The 24,408-nt window shown below is 53.1% G+C and overlaps 2 protein-coding genes across 7 annotated transcripts in view; one reads left to right on the top strand and one right to left on the bottom strand.

Moving 5' to 3' along the window:
- The window catches only part of IFT81 (intraflagellar transport 81), a 198,183-nt gene that overhangs the window by 125,246 nt on the left and 48,529 nt on the right, over positions 1–24,408 (bottom strand). For 2 of the 3 annotated variants that reach the window (XM_089323094.1, XM_089323099.1), the window contains exon 1: positions 768–993. The exons of the other annotated variant lie outside the window; for it this stretch is intronic. The gene's annotated coding sequence lies outside the window, so the exon portion shown is untranslated. Of the gene's footprint in view, positions 1–767; positions 994–24,408 lie in introns of those variants that run through there. 3 annotated transcript variants of the gene reach the window in all.
- Positions 1,452–24,408, top strand: part of P2RX7 (purinergic receptor P2X 7) — a 47,799-nt gene continuing 24,842 nt past the window's right edge. For 2 of the 4 annotated variants that reach the window (XR_016227104.1, XM_089323101.1), the window contains exons 1-6: positions 1,463–1,719; positions 16,658–16,826; positions 18,276–18,344; positions 20,128–20,268; positions 21,252–21,324; positions 22,275–22,371. Coding sequence is in view for 3 of the 4 variants with exons in the window: in XM_089323101.1 (XP_089179227.1) it covers positions 1,595–1,719; positions 16,658–16,826; positions 18,276–18,344; positions 20,128–20,268; positions 21,252–21,324; positions 22,275–22,371 (674 nt within the window). In the remaining variant the exon portion in view is untranslated. Of the gene's footprint in view, positions 1,720–16,657; positions 16,827–18,275; positions 18,345–20,127; positions 20,269–21,251; positions 21,325–22,274; positions 22,372–24,408 lie in introns of all 4 variants that reach the window. The other 2 variants (XM_089323100.1, XM_002719745.6) reach the window with 2 other exon arrangements.

Raw genomic sequence — 24,408 nt, 5'->3', positions numbered from 1 at the left:
AAATCCGCTCAGCCTGGGAAAGTAACAATTTGCCCAGCTACATAGAGGGCTGGAGTAACAGACACGGATGGAGGCAGCTTCTGAAGGGAACAGTGTTTCCCTGTAGCTGCAGAGCCCCAGCAGCCTCGCCTGCCCCAGCCCCGAGCGACTGCTGCCTTCTCACTTCCTGTGAGCCACCGTCCTCTAAAATCACTGACAACACTCCACTCTTTGAAAGAACATGAACAAGAATGAAAGATCCCACTTCCCCCTGGAGCGGCAAAGGCAGCTTGACAGAGAAGCAGACTCAACACAGGTGCAGAGCTGCACATACAGGCTTTCCAGATGCAACATCCGACATCTATTTCAGCTTTATGCTTCCAAGGAAACACAGTCCTGGGTCCCCTTGGCAATCTAGATTCAAGGCGGAGCATTTTGAGGCCGGCACCGCGGCTCACTAGGCTAATCCTCCGCCTGCGGCGACGGCACCCTGGGTTCTAGTCCCGGTTGGGGCACCGGATTCTGTCCCAGTTGCCCCTCTTCCAGGCCAGCTCTCTGCTGTGGCCAGGGAGTGCAGTGGAGGATGGCCCAGGTGCTTAGGCCTGCACCCCATGGGAGACCAGGAGAAGCACCTGGCTCCTGGCTTCAGCCAGCAGCCGCAGCGGCCATTGGAAGCTGAACCAACGATAAAGGAAGACCTTTCTCTCTGTCTCTCTCTCTCACTGTCCACTCTGCCTGTCAAAAAAAATTAAATTAAATTTTAAAAAGGCGGAGCATTTTGTACAAACCTGCTTTGCTCCAGGCCCACTGCAACATGAGTTCATCTTTGCTCCCACCTGGCGCAGGGCCCTCGCCTCTTCCCTGGGTGAGTGTTGGCTCCCCTCGGGCTGGTCTCCCTCACTGAATGGGTCAGCAGGCCTGGCACTGCTGGACTAGAACTGTGCTCCTGGCGGTCTGAGGATGACCGGGCTACCTTGTGGGTTGACCTCCCTGGTCACAGTGCATGGGGGAGAGAAAAATCGAGAGGACCAAAGGAGAAAGGCCCTGCCCCCACCATCTGCAGACTGGAGCGTCACAAGAGAGGCAGGGGGGAGCCCTTCATTCATCCCGTGCTCCCCCACATCTGGGGCTGAATAAAGCGTTCTCAGTCAGTCTCTGAGTGGGGCTTGAGGCGAGGGAAAGATCCAGACCCTTTCTTGACGCACAATGGGAATGCTGGGGATCATGACATTTGAAACACTGCCCCTCTCTCCCAGGGGAAAAATGTCCAAAAAAGTGGAGGGGAAATGGGGAAAGCAGGAATCCTAAAAATGCCCGTCCTCTGAACACCATCTTTGTGCAGGCATCTGGGGGAGGCCAGCTGGGGCAGGGTCCTCTGCCAGCCAGGCGGGCGGGCGGATAAGACTTGGTTCTTCTTGTTCCTCCCAGTCACATCTGGGGCAGCTGCCAGGACCCGCCCCCACCCTGCACTCATTGGAGGAGCTCAAAGCTAAAGGCTCCTGCTAAGAATCAGCACAGTTTCACTCTGCTGCTCCTGGAGGGGCTTGCTCTGGCCCTGCCTGGGAAGGCTGAGCCTGGCCACCCCAGGAGGGAGGGAAGGGGGGAGTGGCTCACCATGCCGGCCTGCTGCAGCTGGAATGACGTTTTCCAGTACGAGACAAACAAAGTCGCCCGGATCCAGAGCGTGAATTATGGCACCATTAAGTGGGTCTTGCACGTGATCGTCTTTTCCTATGTTAGGTAAGTGGGGTGTGGGGAAGACCTCAAATCTGCAGTGGTTGACAGCACAGAAGAGCCCCGAGGTGCAGCTGAAATCCACCGGGATTTTCTAATCTGAGACACGCAGGCTGGGGGTGGGAGGAAGCAGCAGGAGGAAGCAGCTCTGGGCTGCAGCAGAAAGAAGCCGCGGGAGGCTTCTCCACCCACCTTCCGCGCAGGCCTGCCAGGGTGAGCAGGGCAGGGCATGCCTGGCGCAGGTGAGACAAGGCGGGGCGACACCCTGACTCCCAGGGAGGAGGCTCTCAGAGCACACAGTGAACATGCTGGCATCAGAGCCATCACAGTCAGGGGGAAGAGAACCAGGCTTGTAAATGTCCCTTTAGGTCCTGCCCACTGCTGGGAGGACTTGTTTTTCTTGAGTGTTTGCTTGTTTTAACAGCTTGTTGAGATAGAATTCACATACCACACAGTTCACCCATTTACTATCTTGGAGGCACCCATTATGGCACAGTAGATGAAGCTGCTACTCGGGACTCCTTCATCTCTTATGGGAATGCTGGTTTGAGTCCTAGCTGTTCCACTTCCAATCTATCATCTCCATAATGCTCCTGGGAAGGAAGCAGATGATGGCACAAGTCCTTGAGCTGGGTGGAGTTTTGAGTACCCGACTTTGGCCTGGCCTAGACCTGGCTGTTGTAAGCATTTGGGGAGTGAACCAGCAGGTGGAAGATATCTCTCTCTCTTTCTGTGTATGTCTTTCAAAAATATTAATAACTTTGTTTTTAAGAACAGTTTATAGTAGGTGCACAGTTAGGCAACCATCACCATAGTCAATTTCAGTGCACTTCATCACCCCATAAAGAGCCCCTTACTCATCACTTCAGACCTCCCACTCCCACTCTGCTCCAGGAAGCTGCTGGTCTGCCTTGTGTCTCTGGATTCGCCTAGTGTGGACACTGCACATGCACACAGTGGTGAACGGTGTGGTCCCTTGTGACCGCTTTGTTTGCTCAGTGTGTTCTGATGCTCATCCTCGTGGGACGTGTGCACACCCCCTCAGCACTGATGGACACTGGGGGGGGTTTCTGTTTGGGGCGCTCACAAACAAGGCTGCCATACGTGTCTGTGCGCAGAGCTTGCTGACGACGAGGTTCACGTTCTCGTGGCGTGCCCAGGCATGGGACTGCTTGGACTGTTCCCCAGGGCAGCTGCACCTTTTCACTCTCCCACCAGCATGGGGTGAGGCTCCGCTCCTCCACATCCTCACCAGTGCTTCTTGTTATCTGTCATTTTTATTACACTCAGTCTTTCTTAATATTTCTTTTTCATTTATTTCTTTTTACTTATTTGAAAGGCAGAGAAACAGATAGAGAGATTTTTTTTTTTTTTTTTTACAGGCAGAGTGGACAGTGAGAGAGAGAGACAGAGAGAAAGGTCTTCCTTTGCCATTGGTTCACCCTCCAATGGCCGCTGCGGCCGGCGAGCTGCGGCCAGCGCACTGCGCTGATCTGAAGCCAGGAGCCAGGTGCTTCTCCTGGTCTCCCATGCAGGTGCAGGGCCCAAGCACTTGGGCCATCCTCCACTGCACTCCCTGGCCACAGCAGAGAGCTGGCCTGGAAGAGGGGCAACCGGGACAGAATCTGGCGCCCCGACCGGGACTAGAACCCAGTGTGCCGGTGCCGCAAGGCGGAGGATTAGCCTAGTGAGCCGCGGTACCAGCAGAGAGATCTTTCATCTACTGTTCACTCTCCCAAAATGCTCTCAACAGCTGGGGTTGGGTCAGGCCAAAGCCAGAGTCTGGGACTCCATCTGGGTCTCCAGTGTGTGTGGCAGGGACCCAACCAACAGAGCCATCCCCTGCTGCCTCCCAGGGTGAGAATTAACACTCCCAGAGTGAGAAGCTGGATCTGAAACAGAGTAGCCAGGACTGGAACCAGGCACTCCCAATATGAGATGTTGGCATCCCAAGAGGAGGCTTAACCTGCTGCAGCACAACACCCACTCCAGTTACAGCCATTCCTGTGGGTATGAAGTGGTATTGAAGTGGTATCTCACTGTGGTTTTGATTTGCATTTCCCTGGTGGCAAATGCCCTTGTTCTCTGCAGTGACAATAGCAGGAAGCAGTTTACTAAGAGTTGGAGCAATCTTACTAACTGTCAACTTCTGCATTATTTTATAACCCTGCTGTGTTCCCTTGGCCAGGTTAACTTCTCTGAGCCTTCGATTCTGTGTCCGCTCACAGAGTTGTTATGACAATCAAGACAAGGAAGGGAAATGTTTATTGTGGTGACTGGCACACACTAAGAACCTGTTAGCTTCTTGCTGTTTGCAAGAACCATCTTTGAAAATATATTAGGTAGTTTTATATTTGTTCTCTCCTTCAACCCTCAGGTTAACCACATCTCTGCTTGGGACTTGAGATCTTGAAATGTGGATTCAAAAACCCTGCACCTCCTTGAACCTTAGTTTCTTCATCTGTAAAATGGGGATTATTGAATGAGTTAATAAATACCAAGCTATCAGATATATGGCACATAGTAAGCCCTTATTAACTGTTAGTTCTTATTGCTAATAGTGCCATCAGTAGTGGCAGGTATGGTGGTGCAGCAGGTTAAATTACTGAATGGTAGTTATTATACACTAGGATGCTGGGTCGAGCCTCTGCTACTCTACTTCCAATCCTGCTCCTTGCTGATATGCCTGGAAAGCAGCAGATAATGGCTCAAGCTCTTGAATTCCTGCCATCCACATGGGAGACCAGGTGGAGTTCCTGGTGCCTGGTTTCAGCCTTGCCCAGCTCTGGCTGTTGCAGCCATTTAGGGAGTGAACTAGCAGATGGAAGATCTCTATTTCTCCCTCTCTGTCTGTAACTCTTCCTCTCAAATAAATAAATAAATCTCTTAAAATGTAAGAACACCTTACAATGTTAAATATTTTTCTTTTAGATGGTGGTACCACATTCTTTTTTTAAAAAGATTTTATTTATTTGAGAGGCAGAGTTACAGACAGACAGAAACGTCTTCTATCAGCTGGTTCACTCCCCAAATGGCAACAATGGCTGGAGCTGGGCCAAGCCAAAGCCAGGAGCCAGGAGCTTGTTCCAGGTCTCCCACATCTGGGAGTGCAGGGGCCCAAGCACTTGGGCCATCTTCTGCTTTCCCAGGCCATAGCAGAGAGTCGGATCAGGAGAGGAGCAGCTGGGACTAGAACCGGTGTCCATATGGGATGCTGGCGCTGCAGGCAGAGGTGTAGCCTACTGTGCCACAGCGCTGGCCCCAGTGGTACCATATTCTGCATGGGTTTAGTTCCTTCAGATTCAGTAATACAGGTTCAGTGTTGGAATGGAGAAAGAAAGCAATTTATTATGTATTTAAAGATTTATGTATTTTTTTTGACAGGCAGAGTGGACAGTGAGAGAGAGAGACAGAGAGAAAGGTCTTCCTTTACCGTTGGTTCACCCTCCAATGGCCGCTGTGGCCGGTGTGCTGCGGCCGGCGCACTGCGCTGATCCGAAGCCAGGAGCCAGGTGCTTCTCCTGGTCTCCCATGGGGTGCAGGGCCCAAGCACCTGGGCCATCCTCCACTGCACTCCCTGGCCACAGCAGAGAGCTGGCCTGGAAGAGGGGCAACCGGGACAGAATCTGGCGCCCCGACCAGGACTAGAACCCGGTGGGCCGGCGCCACAGGCGGAGGATTAGCCTATTGAGCCACGGCGCCGGCCCTATGTATTTAGTTATTTGAAAGGCAGAAAGAGAGAGATCTTCTATACACTGATTTACTCCACAAGTGGCCACATGGGTGGCAGAGACTCAAGTACTTGGGCGATATACCATCTGCTATCTTCCTGGGTGCATTACCAGAAAGCTAAATCAGAAGTGGAGCAGCTGGGACTTGAACCAGCACTCAGATATAAGATGCTGGTGTTAAAAGCAGCAGCTTAACCCACTGCACCACAACACCGGCCAGAGAGAGTATTTGCAGCGCAACAATTTAGCAATGGAGTGCCCCAGGGTAAGCAAGAGAGGACACCTGAGCCAGAGGCTCCCCAAGTCGTTCCCATGTGCTAGAGGGAGATCTTGCCACTCAGTCCATTAATCTAGATACAAATTTTCCACTGATGTGGCTTGCAAAATAAGCCAACTTTTTTACCCTTACCTGGAGCAAAACTGGAAAAACAGCACCTTGTTCCAGATCTGGAGGGAAAATTGGCTTCAGTTGGACCCATTAAGAGGCAGAAGTTTTGTTTGCTTTGCTTTGTGGACAATTTAAGGGTTTACCAAAGGTAACTTTGACAAGACATGGTTTTTGTATTAAGTGTTAACATAAGAAGACTGGAGTTAGAGGAAAGGTTTGTTGTCAGGTGGGGAAAGCCTGATGGGCCGGACGGAGAGGGTGAGAGGGTAATAGAGAGGAAGACATCGTAAGAGAGAGATCAAGAGAGAGCACGTGTTCAGGAACAGGTCCTGTTAAACCTTTGTGCGTTGTGGGGGCGGGGGGCAGAGAAGTAGGAGCAGTGAGTCCCATGATGGTGGGGTGGAGCGGACACCTGTGGTTGGGCCATCTGGTCACCTGGCTTCCAGAAACGGCAGTAGGGGCCAGAGTCCAAGATGGCGTCTGGGGCATAGATGGTGCCACAGATAACACTGCGCCATTTTACTAACATAGTTTTCATAGGGAATGCCTCTCTGCTGTTAATATTTTACATTATAAAATTGAGGAAAAAGAGGAAAAAGTATGGCCACATTTTATTTTTTCCTCTTTGTTAATGGAATATTTATTAACATCTCACTGAATGGAATCTCATAGAACACAACTTGGGAAACACTGCCTTATGTTGCACTATTAGGCTCTGAGTTGAAGTAACCTTGATTCGACTATCTGTGAAGTGGATAGACTCTCGTTACACAGGGGTTAGGGGAAGAACTCTGCATCAGCCAGATAAAACCCTAATATCCAATAAAAATTTTCCCAAAATCAGAAATTGCAGGGATTTCTAGAGGCTACTTCTTTTAAATTATTTTGTTTTATTTTTCATTTTATTTTAAGGGAGGGGAGGTGGAGAGGAAGGAAGAAGGAAGGAAGGAAAAAAGAGAGAGAGAGAGATCTTCCATCCACTGGGTCACCCCCCAAATGCCCACAACAGCAAAGGCTGGGCCAGGATGAAGTCAGGAGCCAGGAACTGAATCGGGGTTTCTCATGTGGTGGAGAGACCAGGTGCCTGAGCCCTCACCTGCTGCTTCCCAGCACCTGCATTGACAGGAAGCTACACTGGAAGTAGAGCCTGCGACCCAGGCACTCCCGTACGGAACACGGGTACTCCACACGTCTTCTTAAGTGGCGCACTGTGGGGAGCAACCGAGACTAGACTAAATTACTGGAACTGCTAAGACTAATCCTATGCATCTGATCTCCCACAATATGGCACTGAGAGAGAGCAAACAACTTCTACACAGCTGCCTCACCAGTTTGACTGACAAGCTGCAGGAGCTGATCCTGCTCCTGATTGGAGGAGAGCAGCGTGCTCGGCGTGTGGGCAGCAGAGTTGGGATTGGTGGAAGAGGACTATAAAGGAGGAGAGAGACAGCATGCACCAGGAACCCCTGAGGAACCCCTGAGAGCCGGCCGGCGGTGTGCCGCCCCTCTGCAGGGTGGGGGGGCAGCTAACCCAGGACGGCGTCATTCCTCCACAAGTGGGGGGCCGGCAGCTAACCCAGGAAGGGCGGGGCAAAGAGAACAGCGCAGAGTCCGGTGTCGCTCCTCCGCGAGTGGGGAGCGACAGCGCATCAAACATCTGCCCCCAGTATGTCTTCTTAAACTTAGATTCTGTCGTTCTAAAACCATGCCCAATATAGTACTAATATCTCCTTATTATGGGAGACGAAACAATAACTCAGAAAGGTTAAGTAACTTGCCCAAGGTCATGCAGCCACAACTAAACCCAACCATCTCCCTCCAGGGCGCATGTTCTTACCAAAGTATGTGAAGAGTGGGGAAAACAAGGGTCAAACCAGAGGGCAGAGGACCTTCCAGGAGACTACCGGCTTATCTGGTGGGAGTGGACGGTGGCCTAGACTGAGGAGCTGAGAGAGGCAGACAGACACGAGTAACATTAGGGAGATGAAACAACGGGACCTGGCAACTGAGTGGCTGAGGGAGACGAGGGAGAGCGTGAGCCAAGCAGGACGTGGGCGGCCCACAGTGGTGGAACCACTTACTGGGGTGGGAAAAGCAGAGCAAGTCGAGCTGGGGTAGACGATCAAATGAAGGCACGGCGTGTGAGGTGTTGAGGGAAGGACAGAGCTAAATGTTGGACGGGGCTCTGCTCGTACGAACCCAGAGCTGGAGACACAGACTTCTATGGCACTAGTGTGTCCATGGTAACCAGATCCATGGAAGTTATTGCAGCCAGCCACCAAGGAAAGCTGTGGCCGAGACAGCCAGAGGGACTAGAATGGGCTCCTGAGCTGTGCTAAGCTTTAAGGGGTGAGGAGCACAGACGTCCCCAAAGGATTCCGAGAAGGAGTAGCCATGGACAGGAGGAAGCTCAGGAGACGGTGGATTCCTGGAAGCTAAGAGGGGGAGGCGAGGGGGCTGGGGTGCGGTCAGTGGTACCAGCTGGTGCTGAGAGGTCAGGAAGCTCAGGTACACAGCGTGTCTGCTGGGCTTGGTGCTAGTGAGGTTGTTTGCTCGGCAGGAGAGGCCTGAGGGCAGAGGTGGGGGTGGGGGTGGGCGGCAGACTGGAGGGGGCGGAGGACTGAATGAGGATGGGGAAATGGATGTGGTGACTCATGCTTTCAGGAGGCTGGCTACGAGGGGAGAGAGAGAGAGAGAGAGAGAGAGAGAGAGAGAGAGAGGTGGTGGGAGAATGTGAGATTGAGGGAGAGTTTATTTTTAAAATGTGAAACGATGTTTAGACGCAGATGAAGAGAAGACAGGACGGGGAAGCTGATGGGCTAAACGGAAATTATGGTTGGCGTCATGATCACGGTCGTCCACGCTGTCGCTGTCACCAGGTAGCAGCCGCAAGGAAAGCTGCTTCTGTTCCAGGACTGCTCTCACTGCTCGATATTTCTCTTCTACTGAGCCACAGTCCATCTCCTGTAGCTGTCACCTGCAGGTGGAATCCTACCCTGTCTTCCCTCTTCTACTTGGTACTCTTCAAATGGCCACACACTGTTGTGTGGTCAGGAGCACGCTCCAGGGTGAAAGCATGCATTCTCCCTGAGGTCAGGGACACCTATTGTCACTGCTGAGGGTCAGTATTGTGCTGGAAGTTCCAGAGCAATTGTCCAACACGTAAAGGATGACGTAAAACTACCTTTATTCACAGATGACGTGATTGCCACCTATAAAGAATCTCCAAGCCGGCGCCGCGGCTCACTAGGCTAATCCTCCGCCTAGCGGCGCCGGCACACTGGGTTCTAGTCCCGGGTGGGGCGCCGGATTCTGTCCCGGTTGCCCCTCTTCCAGGCCAGCTCTCTGCTGTGGCCAGGGAGTGCAGTGGAGGATGGCCCAAGTACTTGGGCCCTGCACCCCATGGGAGACCAGGAGAAGCACCTGGCTCCTGCCATCGGATCAGCGCGGTGCGCCGGCCGCAGCGCGCTGGCCGCAGCGGCCATTGGAGGGTGAACCAACGGCAAAGGAAGACCTTTCTCTCTGTCTCTCTCTCTCACTGTCCACTCTGCCTGTCAAAAAAAAAAAAAAAAAAAAAAAAGAAAAAAAAAAAAAAGAATCTCCAAGGATTTATTAAAAAAAAAAACAAACTAGTAGAGCTAATACACCAGTTCAATGAAGCTGCAAGCTACTGTAGCAATGCACAAAAAACAGTTGTGTTCCTGTACACGGGTAATGACCGGTTCAAAAAGGGAGTTAAGAAAAAATCCCATTTGCCATAGCATGCAAACAGGCTGGGCAGTCGGGGCACAAGGCTGGCTTCCAGACAATGCCGCTGTTTATCACGTGACCTTTGACAAGTCACTCATTTTGTTCCTGCTGAGTCTGCTCAGCTGTTAGATGGGGTAATACCAGCACAGGCTGAGCATCCCTTGTCCAACATGCTTGGGACCAGAACTGCTTCAGACTTGGGAGTTTTTCAGATTTGGAAATATTTATGTAGCGTTACCTTGGCTGAACATCCCTAATCAGGTCACCACCCATAAAGGTTCAGATTTTTTTTTTATTTGACAGGTAGAGTTATAGACAGTGAGAGAGACAGAGAGAAAGGTCTTCCTACCGTTGGTTCACTCCCCAAATGGCCGCTATAGCCAGCGCTGCGCCGATCCGAAGCCATGAGCCAAGTGCTTCCTCCTGGTCTCCCATGCAGGTGCAGGGACCCAAGCACTTGGGCCATCCTCCACTGCCCTTCTGGGCCACAGCAGAGAGCTGGACTGGAAGAGGAGCCTCTGGGACTAGAACCTGGCGCCCATATGGGATGCCGGCGCCACAGGTGGAGGATTAACCAAGTGAGCCACGGCGCCAGCCCCAAAGATTCAGATTTTGAAGCATTCTGAACTTCAGATTTTTGAATTGGGATACTTACTCTGTACCTTCCTTAGAGGGTTTTGTTTTGGTTTTAGTAGGGAGCATGAGGATTGAAAGAATTAATATGTATGAGGGTGCTTCGCAAAGTTCATAGAAGATGAGATTGATAAGTTTACTTTGCAAGAAAATATTGAAATCCGTGAATATGAAGGGTCTTCAAAAGGCTCATAGGAAATGCATACTGTGAAGAAAATTATTTTTTGTACCCAAATCGACACCTTTTAGTTCCACTTTTCCCTGAACTTTTTGAAGTGCTCACATGTGTTAGTACAAAACATACTTAGAAGAGTGGTTGGCACACAGTAAGAGCTATATCAAAAATACTGATAATTGGGAACACTGAACAAAGTTTCCAGTGGAATATCTATCCATAAAAAGAATCCTGGCAAACACACCACTGAAGTTGAATCGCATGCAGTTGCCTGCATTCTATGATTATCATTTATAAAATGAGCAGTTTCATAGGCTTACTCTCAATCCTGGAATATCCCGTAGCCATTAAATAGACTCTACATCACAGATCCTAAGTGTGTTATCATTAGAAGGAACTAATAATATATCATTGAGTGAAAATAGCAAGTTATGAAACAGCGTAACTGTGGCCGTGTTCTTGGCCTTGAGGACATCTATTTGTGAGTCTAAGTGTGGACACAGAGACTCTCTGCGGAGGGGGCACACATTATGGCACAGTGGTCTAGCTGCCGCTTGGGACTTGGGTTCAAGTCTTCCTCTGCTTGTGATCCAGAAGCACCATCCTGAATTCAATGTCATTCCCTTATTTCTTTTCTTTTTTTTTTTTTTTTTTGACAGGCAGAGTGGACAGTGAGAGAGAGAGACAGAGAGAAAGGTCTTCCTTTGCCGTTGGTTCACCCTCCAATGGCCGCCGCGGCCGGTGCGCTGCGGCCAGCACACCGCGCTGATCTGAAGCCAGGAGCCAGGTGCTTCTCCTGGTCTCCCATGGGGTGCAGGACCCAAGCACTTGGGCCATCCTCCACTGCACTCTCAGGCCACAGCAGAGAGCTGGCCTGGAAGGGGGGCAACCGGGACAGAACCCGGTGTGCCGGCGCCGCTAGGTGGAGGATTAACCTATTGAGCCGCAGCGCCAGCTCATTCCCTTATTTCTTTTCTTTTTTCTTTTTTTTTTTTTTTTGACAGGCAGAGTGGACAGTGAGAGAGAGAGACAGAGAGAAAGGTCTTCCTTTGCCATTGGTTCACCCTCCAATGGCCGCCGCGGCCGGCGTGCTGCGGCTGGCGCACCGCGCTGATCCGATGGCAGGAGCCAGGAGCCAGGTGCTTCTCCTGGTCTCCCATGGGGTGCAGGGCCCAAGTACTTGGGCCATCCTCCACTGCACTCCCTGGCCACAGCAGAGAGCTGGCCTGGAAGAGGGGCAACCGGGACAGAATCCGGCGCCCCGACCGGGACTAGAACCCGGTGTGCCGGTACCGCTAGGCGGAGGATTAGCCTAGTGAGCCGCGGCACCGGCCGCTCATTCCCTTATTTCTTTTCATACTTCTATAACATATGTCTATGTCTATAAAAATATAATAGTTTGTATCTTGTTATTGAGGTAAAATTCACATAACATTAGCCACTGTAAAATAAACAATTCAGGGTCCAGCGTGTGGTGTAGCAGAATAAGTCACTGCCTGCAATGCCAGCAACCATATGGGTACTGGCTCATGTGCTAGCTGTTCCATTTCTCATCCAGCTCCCTGTTAATGGCCTGGGAAAGCAGCAGAAGATGGCCCAAGTGTTTGGGCCTCTGTACCCACGTGGGAGACCTGGATGAAGCTCCTGGTCCCTGGTTTCAGCCTGGCCCAGCTCTTGCCATTGCAGCCATGTAGGGAGTAAACCAGTGGATGGAAGATCTCTCTCCCTCCCTCCCTCTTTCTCTCTCCCTCTCACTCACTATAACTCTGTCTTTCAAAATAAGTAAATCCTTTAAAAACAAAAGTGAGCAATTCAGTGGCACTGAGGACATTCTCAGCACCGTTCAACTGGCATCTGTCTAGTTCCACACCACTTTCCTCTTCCCAGAAGGACACCTTATACACATCAGCAGTCACTTCCCATTTCTCCCTCCCTCCGTCACCTGGCAACCGCCAACCTCCTCCTTGTCCCTGTGGGTTTACCTGCTCTAGACCTTTCACTTAAGTGGAATCCTATAATGTGGGGCCTGTTGTGGCTGGCTTCTTTCTTTCCAAGGTTCATCAACATTGTCACACGTGTTAGAACTTCGTTCCTTTTTAGGGCTGGATAACAGTCCATTGTATGGACAGATCACATTTTGTCTGTCCACTCACCTACTGATAAACATTTCAATTATTTCTCTTTTGGCTATTGTGAATGGTGCTGCCATGAACATTTGTGTACAAGTATTTGAGTATATACTGTAGCCTTGGATTTCATTAAACTGTACAGCGTACTGTGGCTTGCTCTGTTTCCTTGACATTGTGTTATTTCTATAACAAGCAGCTCTACTCAATTCATTTTCGCTGCTGCATGGCATCCCACGGTATAACTCCAATAATTTATCCACTCAGTGATTGGGAACGTTTAGATTATTTCCAGTTTTCCCTCTGCACTGCATGCATGTTCTCATACGAAACTCCTTGGGCACATGCATGAGAGTTTACCTAGTGCAGATACCCACGCGTTTTTAATGCAGGAAGTGCCCTTTATCCAATGTACTCGCCATTGCAGTCTTTCCACGCATCTCCCAGTGGTTCTCAGACATGGCTGTGCATTAGAATCACCTGGGAAACTTAAAAAATATGTAGGTATCTGGATACATTCCTAGACTTGCCTGAATCATCATCTCCAGGGTGGGACTGGGGAGTTGCAGGTTTGTTGTGGATTTCTTTGGCTTTTAAGAGAGAGAGAGAGAGAGAGAGAGAGAGAGAGAGGACTGGCATTGTGGTATAGCAAGTGAAGCCACCACCTGCACCACTGGCATCCCATATGAGCTCCAGTTCGAGACCTGACTGCTCCACTTCCGATCCAGCTCCCTGCTAATGTGCAGTGGAAGATGTGGTCCCTGCCTCCCACGTGGGAGACCTGGATGGATTTCCTGGCTACTGGCTTCAGCTTGGCCCAACCAAGGCCACTGCAGCCATTTGAAGACAGAACCAGCAGATGAAAGCAAACCAGCAGATTCTCTTTTTAAATTTATTTGTATACTTGAAAGAGAGAGAGAAAAAGAGAGAGAGAAACCATATAGACACAACAGCCATCCACTGGTTCACTTCCCAAATGTCTGCAACGGGAGCCAGGAACTCAATCAAGATCTCTCACATGGGTGACGGGGACCAAGTTACTTGAGCCAACACTGCTGCCTCTCAGGGTTTGCATTAACGGGCAGCTGGAATTGGGAGCAGAGCTGGGACTTGACATCTGATCCCCACACTTGATGTGGGGTATAGGCATCCCAAGTGGTGTCTTAACCACTAGGGCCTAACACCTACCCCAGGAACTGCAGTTGTTTTTGTTTTTGTTTTTGTTTTTGTTTTTTTTTTTTTTTGACAGGCAGAGTGGACAGTGAGAGAGAGAGACAGAGAGAAAGGTCTTCCTTTTGCCGTTGGTTCACCCTCCAATGGCCGCTGCGGCCGGCACACTGCAGCCAGCACACCGCGCTGATCCGATGGCAGGACCCAAGTACTTATCCTGGTCTCCCATGGGGTGCAGGGCCCAAGCACTTGGGCCATCCTCCACTGCACTCCCTGGCCACAGCAGAGGGCTGGCCTGGAAGAGGTGTCGCTCCCCCTCTTCGCGGAGGAACGACACTAAACCCTGCCTAGGCTTCATATCCGAGTCACGGCACCATTATGTCACTCCCCCTCTTCGTGGAGGAGCGACACTGAACCCTGCGCTGTTCTTTTGTCTGCTCAGCCCTTCCCGGGTTTGCTGCTGGTTCTTCCCGGGTTGGCTACCGTCCCTTCCACCTCCGTGGAAGGGCGGTTCCCCCTGCCACTTTCCCCACTTCCGCGGGGGAGTGGCACACCGCCGGCCGGCCGGCTCTCTCGGGGGCTGCACAGGTGTTCCTTCAGATAGATGTTCCTGGTGCATGTTGTCTCTCTCCTCCTTTATAGTCCTCTTCCACCAATCCCAACTCTGCTGCCCACACGCCGAGTACGCTGCTCTCCTCCAATCAGGAGCAGGTCCTGCTGTTTATTGGTTGAACTGGAGGCAGCTGTGTAGAAGCTGTTTCCTCCTCTCCCAGAGCCATATTGTGGGAGAGCAGATGCATAAAATAAGTCCTAATTCGAGTAACATAGTCTAGTCCGAGTTGCTCCCCACAAAGAGGGGCAACCGGGACAGAATCCGGCACCCCGACCGGGACTAGAACCCAGTATGCCGGCGCCGCAAGGTGGAGGATTAGCCTAGTGAGCCGTGGCGCCGGCTGAACTGCAGTTTTGAAAGCTTCCTAGGGCATTACGCTGCACGGCCAAGGCTGAGAACAGCTGGGACCAAGTCTTGATCTGCTCGGTCCTGGCTTCCCAAGGTCAGAGAGAGAGAGCAGCCCTTGACTCTGATGTCCTGACTCACTCAGGAGCAGGGTGGAGAGAAGCGACCAAACAAATGCACGCTGAATAAGTAAATGAGGCATTTAAAATAAACTCTTGATTTCTGAGGGAAATGGAAGACAGGAAAACTTAAATGGAGCTGCAACCAATCATTTATAAAATATTTATTATGTACTTGAGACAAAGAGAGAGCTCTCATTTCACTCTCCAAATGCCCGCAACAGCCAGGAGCTGGGCATTCAATCCAGATACCCAATTACTCGAGCTAACACCATTGCCTCCCAGGGGAGCATTAACAGGAAGCTACAGTCAGGATCCAGACTGGGACTCAAATCCAGATAATCTGATGTGGGCTGTGGGTGTCTTGTGGGGAGCAACTGGGAGCAACTCGGACTAGACTGTTACTGGAATTAAGACTTATTCTATGCATCTGCTTTCCCACAATATGGCGCTGAGAAGGGAGTAACAACTTCTACGCAGCTGCCTCTCACCAATTTGATTGACTGAGCTGCAAGAGCTGATCCTGCTCCTGATTGGAGGAGAGCAGCGTACTCGGCGTGTGGGTAGCAGAGTTGGGATTGGTGGAAGAGGACTATAAAGGAGGAGAGAGACAACATGCACCAGGAACATCCGGATAACATCTGAGCAGCCCCCGAGAGAGCCGGCCGGCCGGCGGTGTGCCGCTCCCCCGCGGAAGTGGGGAAGGTGGCAGGGGGAACCGCCCTTCCACGGAGGTGGAAGGGTCGGTAGCCAACCCGGGAAGAACCAGCAGCAAACCCGGGAAGGGCCGAGCAGACAAAAGAACAGCGCAGGGTCCTGTGTCGTTCCTCCACGAAGAGGGGGAGCGACAGTGTCTGAAACACTAGACTGAATCCCCCCACCCCAGAATCTACCATTTTTAATTGCATATTAATTCCACTTCCCTCCCTCCCCACCTTCACACCACAACAACTTAGATCCACACTCTCAAGAAAGAGCAAGAAACCAGAGGCAGGGCCATGTCCCACATGAACGAGTTGAGCACGCAGTTACGAGGGCTGGCCCTGGGCTACGAGCAGGCATGGCGTGGGCCTCAGTTCTGACGGCCTTCTGTGCGGCCCTGGGTGAGGCGCTTCACCTTTCGGAGCCCATCCCAGTAACACACCAGTGTGAGGACTAGACGATGCTGTTTGTGGAGCGTAAGTCAGGATGCCATGATCAGTGTCATCCATACAGCAGATGGGGGCTCTGGAAAGCAGGGCGCGGGCCGCCAGACACAGCCTTGGCTAGGATGGTGCTGATGGACCGCGCTGGTGCACGGAGCTGCAGCTGGACTACTGTTTGAGAAGCTTCCTACAACTTGGAGTCAGCGTTAGGCGACAAGAAAGGATGGGGTTAGGACAAGTTCTCCTGTGACGAGTGCTTACTGAGTGCCACACACTCCGCTGAGGAGTTTGCCTCAGATTTCATTTTTCGAAAATTCGTTTTCACTTTATTTGAAAGGCAGAGAGCAAGGGAGAGACAGAGAGACATGAAGAGACCTTCTACCCATTGGTTCGTTACCTAAATGCCTATAACAACTAGGGTTGGACGCGGGTGAAGCCAGGAACTCCATCCAGGTCTTCCATGTCAGTAGCCAGAGCCCAGATACTTAGACCCTGTGCTACCTCCCAGGCGCGTTAGTGGTAAGCTGTATCGGAAACCAGGCACTCCAGTATGGGATGCGGGCATTCCAAGTGGCAATTTAACCACTGCACCAGAAGCCTATCCCTGCGTATCTCATTTAACCCCATGAGGTAGGTACACCCGTTCCTACTGTTTTGGGAGCAGCTCTGCTGAGATTTGAGCAACCAAAGCCACTGCGCTGTGCCTCCCTCGGGAAACCCGCTGATGCTTTTCCGTGTGTGCCCTTCAGCTTTGCTTTGGTGAGTGACAAGCTGTACCAGAGGAAGGAGCCTGTCATCAGCTCTGTGCACACCAAGGTGAAAGGCATAGCCGAGGTGAAGGAGGTGCTCGTGGAAAACGGGGTGAAGAAGGAGGTGGGGAGCATCTTCGACACCGCGGACTACACCTTCCCTCTGCAGGTGAGCCCCTGTCTGCCGCCTCAGGCACCTGCCGCCTCCGGCACCTGCCGCCTCCGGCACCTGCCGCTGGCTGCCGTCGCAGGGCCTCATGCTCCTCCCCTAGGACTTAGGGCCTCACTCCAGAATGACACGGCCCTATTTTAAAAGCTCTGTGCAAATCCCAACTGAGACAACCTAAAAATTGCAGATCTGGGTCATATCCAGCAGCTCAAAAGAGATGATTCTTTGCTTTACCGAGTCCCACAGGGATTCTCAAAATAGCAGCGTGTCCTGGAGCATTTAAAATGTGATTGGAGGGGCAGCTGTTTCGCTTTGCCGTTAAGATGTCTGCGTCCCACATTGGGGTACCTGTGTTTGGCTCTCAGCTCTGGCTCCTGACTCCAGCTCCCTGTTAATGCAGACCATGGGAGGCAAGAGTGATTGGGTTCCTACAGGTCAGCACATAGACTCAGAGACGCTGAGTGACTTCCCCCAGGGTACACAGCTTCCCGGATGCAGAGCCACAGTTAGAACCACGGTTAGAACTCTGGAGTCTTCATCCACAGCCTCTCCAGCCAGGGTCTGCTGCAAACAGTCAGCAGGGCCAGTCCTGGGAAGCATTGTCAAGCAGTGCAAGGTCTCATGGGAGACCCTGATTGCTGGCCCAGCGCTGGCCATTGAAGGCATAGGGGGAAATGAACCAGCAGGTGGGTGTGTGCGCTCTCGCTCTTTCTCTGTCTCCCAAATAGAATAAAAAATTTTAGAAAAACAAACCATGGTTTGCTTCATTCACGTCTGAAGCAGGGCCACAGAGTTAGCAAAGTCTGGATTCGAAAGGGCGTAGAACTTGCCACCTGCAGGACACTTGGTCAACAACAGGCTCTCCAGGAGCCCACTCGTGGGTGCGGGCTTGCCAGAAGGAAGGATGTAGGTGACAAAGAGAGGAAAGGTGTGGGTCTCAGAGCAAGGCGTGGGCAAGCAGAATTGCCACAAAGGAGAAACCAATGTGGGGCCAGTAGGCGGAAGAACAGATGAGGGGCGGGGGGGTTTGTGCGGAGCAGCGGGTCGCTGAGACCCAGCCGGTGCCCGGCGGGTGGGATGCCCTGTTGCCCCTGCATTACGGTCCTAGGAAATCTGTGCAGGAATTCTGATGAACGCCTACTCCCCCGCGCCCGCCTCCCTCGTTCAATTTAATGGGACTTTGCTGTGTCAAAAAAGTGAGAAGGCGGCTCGTGAGGCTGGAACAGCAAATGACAGCTCACGGGCTCGGGCTCTGTGGCTCTCCCTCAGCTCAGCAGGCAGCTACTCCGGCGTTGCTATTAAGCCCTGGGCAGACCCGTGCTGCCCACGGGCCCCTGTGTCTAGAAGCTGGGAGGGAGGCAGGGCTCGCCCCCAGGCACTTGGCCTGCCGGATGGATGACTGTGGTTAAATAGTTCTGTTCTCAAAGGCACTTTCCTCACCCTCCGCAGCGGAACTCCTTCTTCGTGATGACAAACTTTCTCAAGACAGAAGGCCAGGAGCGGCGGCTGTGTCCCGAGGTACGGAGCGGGCAGGGGCCCTGGAGGGGTGCCCTGGGTGGGAGGGGGCTCCTGGAGGTGGTGCAGGTCAGGCAAAAAGGAAGTGGGGACCCAGGGGGGTTGGGGCTCACAAATATTCAACGAGCACCTGCCTCTTGTGGGGCGGGCCTGGGCCGAGTGGAGGGAGGCAGAGGTCTCTCTCCAAGGCCACAAGATTTGGCTGTGTCTCCTGGGTCCCCAGCAACAGGGGCCCGTGAAGACGGAGGCCAGCTCTTTCTGGGGCTTGTGTGCCCCCTGTGCAGCTGAAGGCCACGTGACTCACGGCCAACTGCCTGCCATTTCACGTTCTCCGGGAGCCGCATCAGAGCCGTAGGAGGAGAAAGGCCTTCTTCCCAGGCCTGTTCTCCAGGGCGGCACACAGACTCAGGGATGCTGAGGGGTTTGCCAGAGGAGACACAGGTTGCTGGCGGCGGGGCCGGGGTTAGAACCCCAGAGTCCTCATCCACAGCCTCCCCAGCCTGCGTCCAGTGCCGGGGAGCGTTGTCAAACAGCTCACGTCTGCCTGTTCCCCCTGCTTCTTAGAGGGTCAGTGTTTGAATCAGACGGGGTGCCTCCCTCCTCGTGTCCCCCCCCCCTCAGCGCACACGGCTGCCCCTGCTGTCTTTCCTGACTTGGCCTTGACCGCTCATACCCGGGCTGCTCCCCTGCGTCTCGCAGGAGAACTGCTTCCCTATCAAACCTGCACGGCCCCGCGCTCTGCCCTTCAGGATGGAAACCAGAGGTCAGCTGCTGCGCTCCCCTCCCAGGTGACCTGTGCCCCACTGGGGACCGCTGGCCACACCAAGTCTGCGGTGGGGACCACGCCCATGTGGAGGACCAGCCCTGCCATGGGGTCTTGCTCACCAGCCCGTCCTGGCGACGGGGCCTAGTTTTCTGAGTCTGGGAGCTCTGCATAAAAGCGCTGGCTTCTAGGACATTCTTTGCCATCGTTTCTAGCCAAACTGGAAGCCAAGTGAACACTGGCTTGCCTAAGTAGCACCGCCCCTAAAAGAGAACTCTGCATTTTTATTGGGCTCTCCTGTCCCCCGCATGTCCCTACCACTGTGAAGAGGCGACGGGCAGCCATGCCAGCAAAATGGTCGACTCCCCAGCAGGGTCCGGCCTCTCACTGAGCCTGGGGCCGCTGCTCCTCTTCTATCTCACACTCGGTCATCGCCAGAGCCCGCCCCCCACCCCTGTGGACACGCAAAGACACGTTCCAAGGGGTGAGATCTGGAGAGAGTTAGGGCAGCCCCAAGATTAAAAGTCTGGTCTCAGAAGCTAGAATACCAATGGTTCAAAACTTGACTTGTTAGCTGCGTGACCCTGGGCAGGTGAATTTACCTCTCTGTGCCTTGCTGTGCTCACGCCTTCATTCCATGTTTACCAGGATCTGCTATGTGGCGGGCACTTGGGCTGCAAAGAGATGACCCAGGCTTTGTGCTCAGAGCTCATAGTCTAATTTAGGGGGCAGTGAGGTCATGGGGAGGCAACAGGGGCATGCTGCGTGCCAGGAAGAAGGCAAACTGGGAAGAAAAGAGAACGTGGGAGACTTTCGGAACAACCAGAGATATTCACTGAGCGAGTGCTGTGTGCCGCATCCTTCCTGCCATAACTCACGTCATCTTCACAACCACCAAATAAGACAAGGCCATGGCCAGCGCCGCCGTAGCTCACTAGGCTAATCCTCCGCCTGTGGCGCCAGCACACCGGGTTCTAGTCCTGGTTGGGGCGCCGGATTCTGTCCCGGTTGTCCCTCTTCCAGGCCAGCTCTCTGCTGTGGCCAGGGAGTGCAGTGGAAGATGGTCCAAGTGCTTGGCCCCTGCACCCCATGGGAGACCAGGAGAAGCACCAAACTCCTTCCTTCAGATCAGCGCAGTGCGCCGGCCGCGGCGGCTATTGTGGGGTAAACCAATGGAAAAGGAAGACCTTTCTCTCTGTCTCTCTCACTGTCCACTCAGCCTGTCCAAAAAAAAAAAAAAAAAAAAGATGAGTCCACTCACTCTGCTTTTACAGACAGGGAAACAGGTGCAGAGAGCGCAAGTGACTTGGCTGTGACCACTCAGCTAGAAAATGGCATGGCTATTGCCAAACCCACGGGTAGCCGGTCGGGGTCCTTGTCCCCTGTGTCCCTGAAAGCCGCAGACTGCACGGGGGACAGGCAGCAGAGCCCATCGCCACACTGGGCCGTGTTCGGTCTCCCCTAAGGCAGGCCATTAATCCTGCTCCCTGGGAGACGGAAAATCAAATATGCATAAACCAGGTCATCTCAGCTCTCTTTTCTTCCTTCTGTCCTTCAGCCCTGAGACCCAACTGACCTCATTTCTTCAGGCCAATGAGAGAGGAGAGAGGGCTGCCTGTTGTCCCATATTCCACACTGCTTGCTGGGCTTCTGCACCTGTCCACATCACTCACAGGGCCTCCTGGACCAGGCCACCCGCTCGCCACCCCGAGGGCCACACCTGGTTGCCCCAACAGCTGCTATCTCAGTTTTATTTTTTGCTGTGATATAATTCACATACCATAAGATCCACCCCTGTCAAGTAGACAGTTCAGTAGGTTGTAGTCTGTGCACTGAGCTGTACAAACACCAGCACTAATTCCTGAATGTTCTCATTGTCCCAAAAGGAGACGTCATGCATACTAGCAGTCACTCTCCACTCCTCTCCGTCTCCCTGGCAACCACCAACCCGCTTTCTGTCCATGTGGACTTGCCTGTTCTGGGTGGTTCCCGTCCGTGGACTCCCATTCACACAGCTCATGCCTGTGGTAGCGTATGTCAGTCCCTCGGCTGTGTCTGGGGGGGGGGGTCCCCACACTCATACACACTCGCTCCTCCACGACGGCAGCACATTGCTCACCCCCACCACCCTGTCCTTTGCCCCGCAGTACCCCACCCGCAGGACGCTCTGTTCCTCCGACCGGGGCTGCAGAAAGGGATGGATGGACCCACAGAGCAAAGGTACCCTCTGTTTCCTGCCAGCTTCTGGGGACATCTGTGCTGCGTGGTTCAGGTCCTCAGCCTCGGGCTCTCCTCTGCCTTCTCCCACCGCCACCAGCCCCTGACAAGCCTGTGCCTCGACTGGGTCCCAGCACACCTGCTGCTGACTGGGAATGTGGCTACAATTTCCCGGCGAGAGAAGCTCCCCCAAACCTGGCAGGCTCAGGGCTCGGTGGATAGAAAATTCATAGCATCCTAAACCGTCCCCTGAATGTCCCCAAAGGTTGAGAAGCGTGAACTTGTTCCCTCGGGGTAACCTTGCACCATGTCCTTCTCTCATGTTTAACTTAAACTCCACATGACAGTAAAAGGGAAAAAGCCATTGGTGCTGCCGATGTGTGCACACACACACACACACACAAAGCTCAGGTGTGAAAGGTCATTTACATACGACAAGAGATCCCTGTAACACTGCTCACTACTGAATTAACTCCCTCTTGGAGGTCTGCTGATCTTCCTCACACTCCAGGAAGATGAGCCATGTTACTCGGTGGCTTTGCACATCCCTGGACAGGCCGGGTACCTCTTGAGGGTTCCAGTTCCCGTTTGAGAGGCCGAGTTCCCGTCCCTCTATTCCAGGCCAGGGAAGACGCCCCATCGGGCATCTCTTCTTGTAAAGAAACCAAAGAGGCCAACGTAACCCAGAGTCTGCCTCTAAGCCTTAAAACACTTGCTGTTCTAACCTCTGCTCCTTCGCTTTGCCCTGCAGCCCCCTGTGGGTGGGACAGCAGGTGTTGGGGGTTTGGAGGCCAAAGCTGCCTGGGTGGGGGCAGGGCGGGGAGCATCAGCCGGATCCTGCTTGGCTTGAGGGAAGGCTGCCCCTCCGGGAGAATTTCCTCTCCCTGACGTCGGACTCTTGGACATCTGTGATTCCACGACCCCGGCGGCCCCCTCCCCCCGCCCCCCGGCAGGAATCCAGACGGGAAGGTGCGTTGTGTACAAAGGGAACCAGAAGACCTGTGAAGTCTCTGCCTGGTGCCCCATCGAGGCAGCGGAAGATGCCCCCCGGTGAGTTGCATGGGTGGGGCTGGGGGCTGTCCCTCCTCTATGCAGCCCTCCTGGCTCTTGGGGCTGCCAGTGCTCGGCTCCTCCGGCTCCTCCCAGAGCTGGCTGTTGACACATAGAGGCAACTCGGTACCTGCTGATCCCTAGCCTAGCCACTCACCAGACCAGGTGCCCCGCCCCCCTCCCGCTGGTCCCAGCACTTTCCAGGGCAAAGGAGGACCCTTCCGGGCTGGTCGTGGCCTTCCGGAGTCACTAAGGGTAGGAAATTGGGAGGGAAGGAGGGGGAAGGGAAGGTGGATAGGGGAGGGGTTTTCTCAAAGTAGCACTCAGGGGTGCACAGAGCCGCCAGTCGCCGGTATCCATTCCTCTCTTCAAGACCCAAGACCAGGATGTCAAATCCCAGCAGAAAACAGTTACAAAGGCTGGGACTCAGATTCCGTCTCTGACACATCTTTGCTGTGTGCCCTTGGGCAAATGGCTGAACCTCTCTGAGCTGCTGCAGTCTCATCACCGGTAAAATGAGGATAATGCCAGCTAGCTCACAGGCTGCTGTAAGGATTAGATGAGATGGCACATGGGCAGTTTTTACAAAGTGAGCCCCGGGCCTGGCTTATACACACACACACCCGCCCCAGAAGTTCTGGAAACAGCACTACCAGTGACATTTTCTGCAACAACGGGAATGCCCTGTGCTGTGCGGGCCAGCGGCTCGCTACACGTGGTTAACCGAGCACCTGAAACACAGCTGCTGCGGACGACCAGAGGAGGCGGCTGCTTAAGGTCATTCAGTGCCCCTGACGGGGCCATGCAGGACAGTGACTGCTCGCTCCCTGAGACTCTGTGGGCGAAGAGAAAACTGCCCCAAGCAGCCCTCCGGAGGTCAGGCAGAGGCACCAGGCAGCGCCGCCCTGTCTGGCCCCCAACCGTTAACAGCTCCACCTGGGTTCATTTCCAGGTCAGGGGAGTTGGTCTGGCACGGAAGGCACCGCACAGCTGTGGGAGGGACATCAGCCTCCACTCATGCGGCCATGGGTTCAGGACAAGGGGCCCCTTGGTGGCTGTGGTTTTCAGCTCCAGCTCTGCCACCAGCTCATTCATCACACAAACGCTGCCTCTCGTCAGTGCACTGCCTCTGGGCTGCGTTTTAACGTGACCTTGGGCAAGCTACCCCCTAAACTTCAGTTTCCTTCATTAACCATTCATGCAGCACATCCTTCGACATGTAGTGGGCACGCGATACTCATCCGACACGTAACTACACACAAGAAACTGCCAACTCTGGTGAAAACCATAGGCAGGCCCAGAGACGGAGCAGGTCCCAAGACTCTGACAGTCTAATTGAAGAGAAGAGACACATACACAGAGAACTGTGACCCGAGGGAAAGCAATTCGTGTCATGGGAGACAAGTGAAGAGCTTTGACCTTGAGGCTTCAGGATCCTGAACTCTGAGTCTCAGCATTGTCCAGGAAGTGTGGGGTTTAGAATGACATAAGGGCAAAGGGTACAACACGCAGCAGGCATTTGTTGAAAATAAAATCCTTTGGCTGGCGCCGCGGCGCACTAGGCTAATCCTCCACCTGCAGCACCAGCACCCCAGGTTCTAGTCCCGGTTGGGGTACCGGATTCTGTCCCGGTTGCTCCTCTTCCAGGCCAGCTCTCTGCTGTGGCCAGGGAATGCAGTGGAGGATGGCCCAGGTGCTTGGGCCCTGCACCAGCATGGGAGACCAGGAGGAAGCACCTGGCTCCTGGCTTCAGATCGGTGCAGTGCGCTGGCCATAGCGGCCATTTGGGGGGTGAACCAACGGAAAGGAAGACCTTTCTCTCTGTCTTTCTATCTCACTAACTCTGCCTGTCCAAAAAAAAAGAAGAAGAAGAAGAAGAAAGAAAATTCTTTTTGATGCAGATGACACAAATCCAACAAACTGACTTCAGAAAAACAGGAAGTGTTATTTTTGGTTTGTGTCTTTGATTCCAGTAAATGATCCATCCAGAAGAGGCTAGGCCTGATCCAGACTTCAGATGATACCTACGAGATTACA

This window comes from Oryctolagus cuniculus, chromosome 21, assembly GCF_051225735.1.
Source record: "Oryctolagus cuniculus isolate XC-2025 breed Fujian yellow rabbit chromosome 21, ASM5122573v1, whole genome shotgun sequence".
In the NCBI taxonomy this organism is placed as follows: domain Eukaryota; kingdom Metazoa; phylum Chordata; class Mammalia; order Lagomorpha; family Leporidae; genus Oryctolagus; species Oryctolagus cuniculus.
Note: the sequence above shows the minus strand (reverse complement) of the source record. Positions and strands in the feature narration are given on the sequence as shown.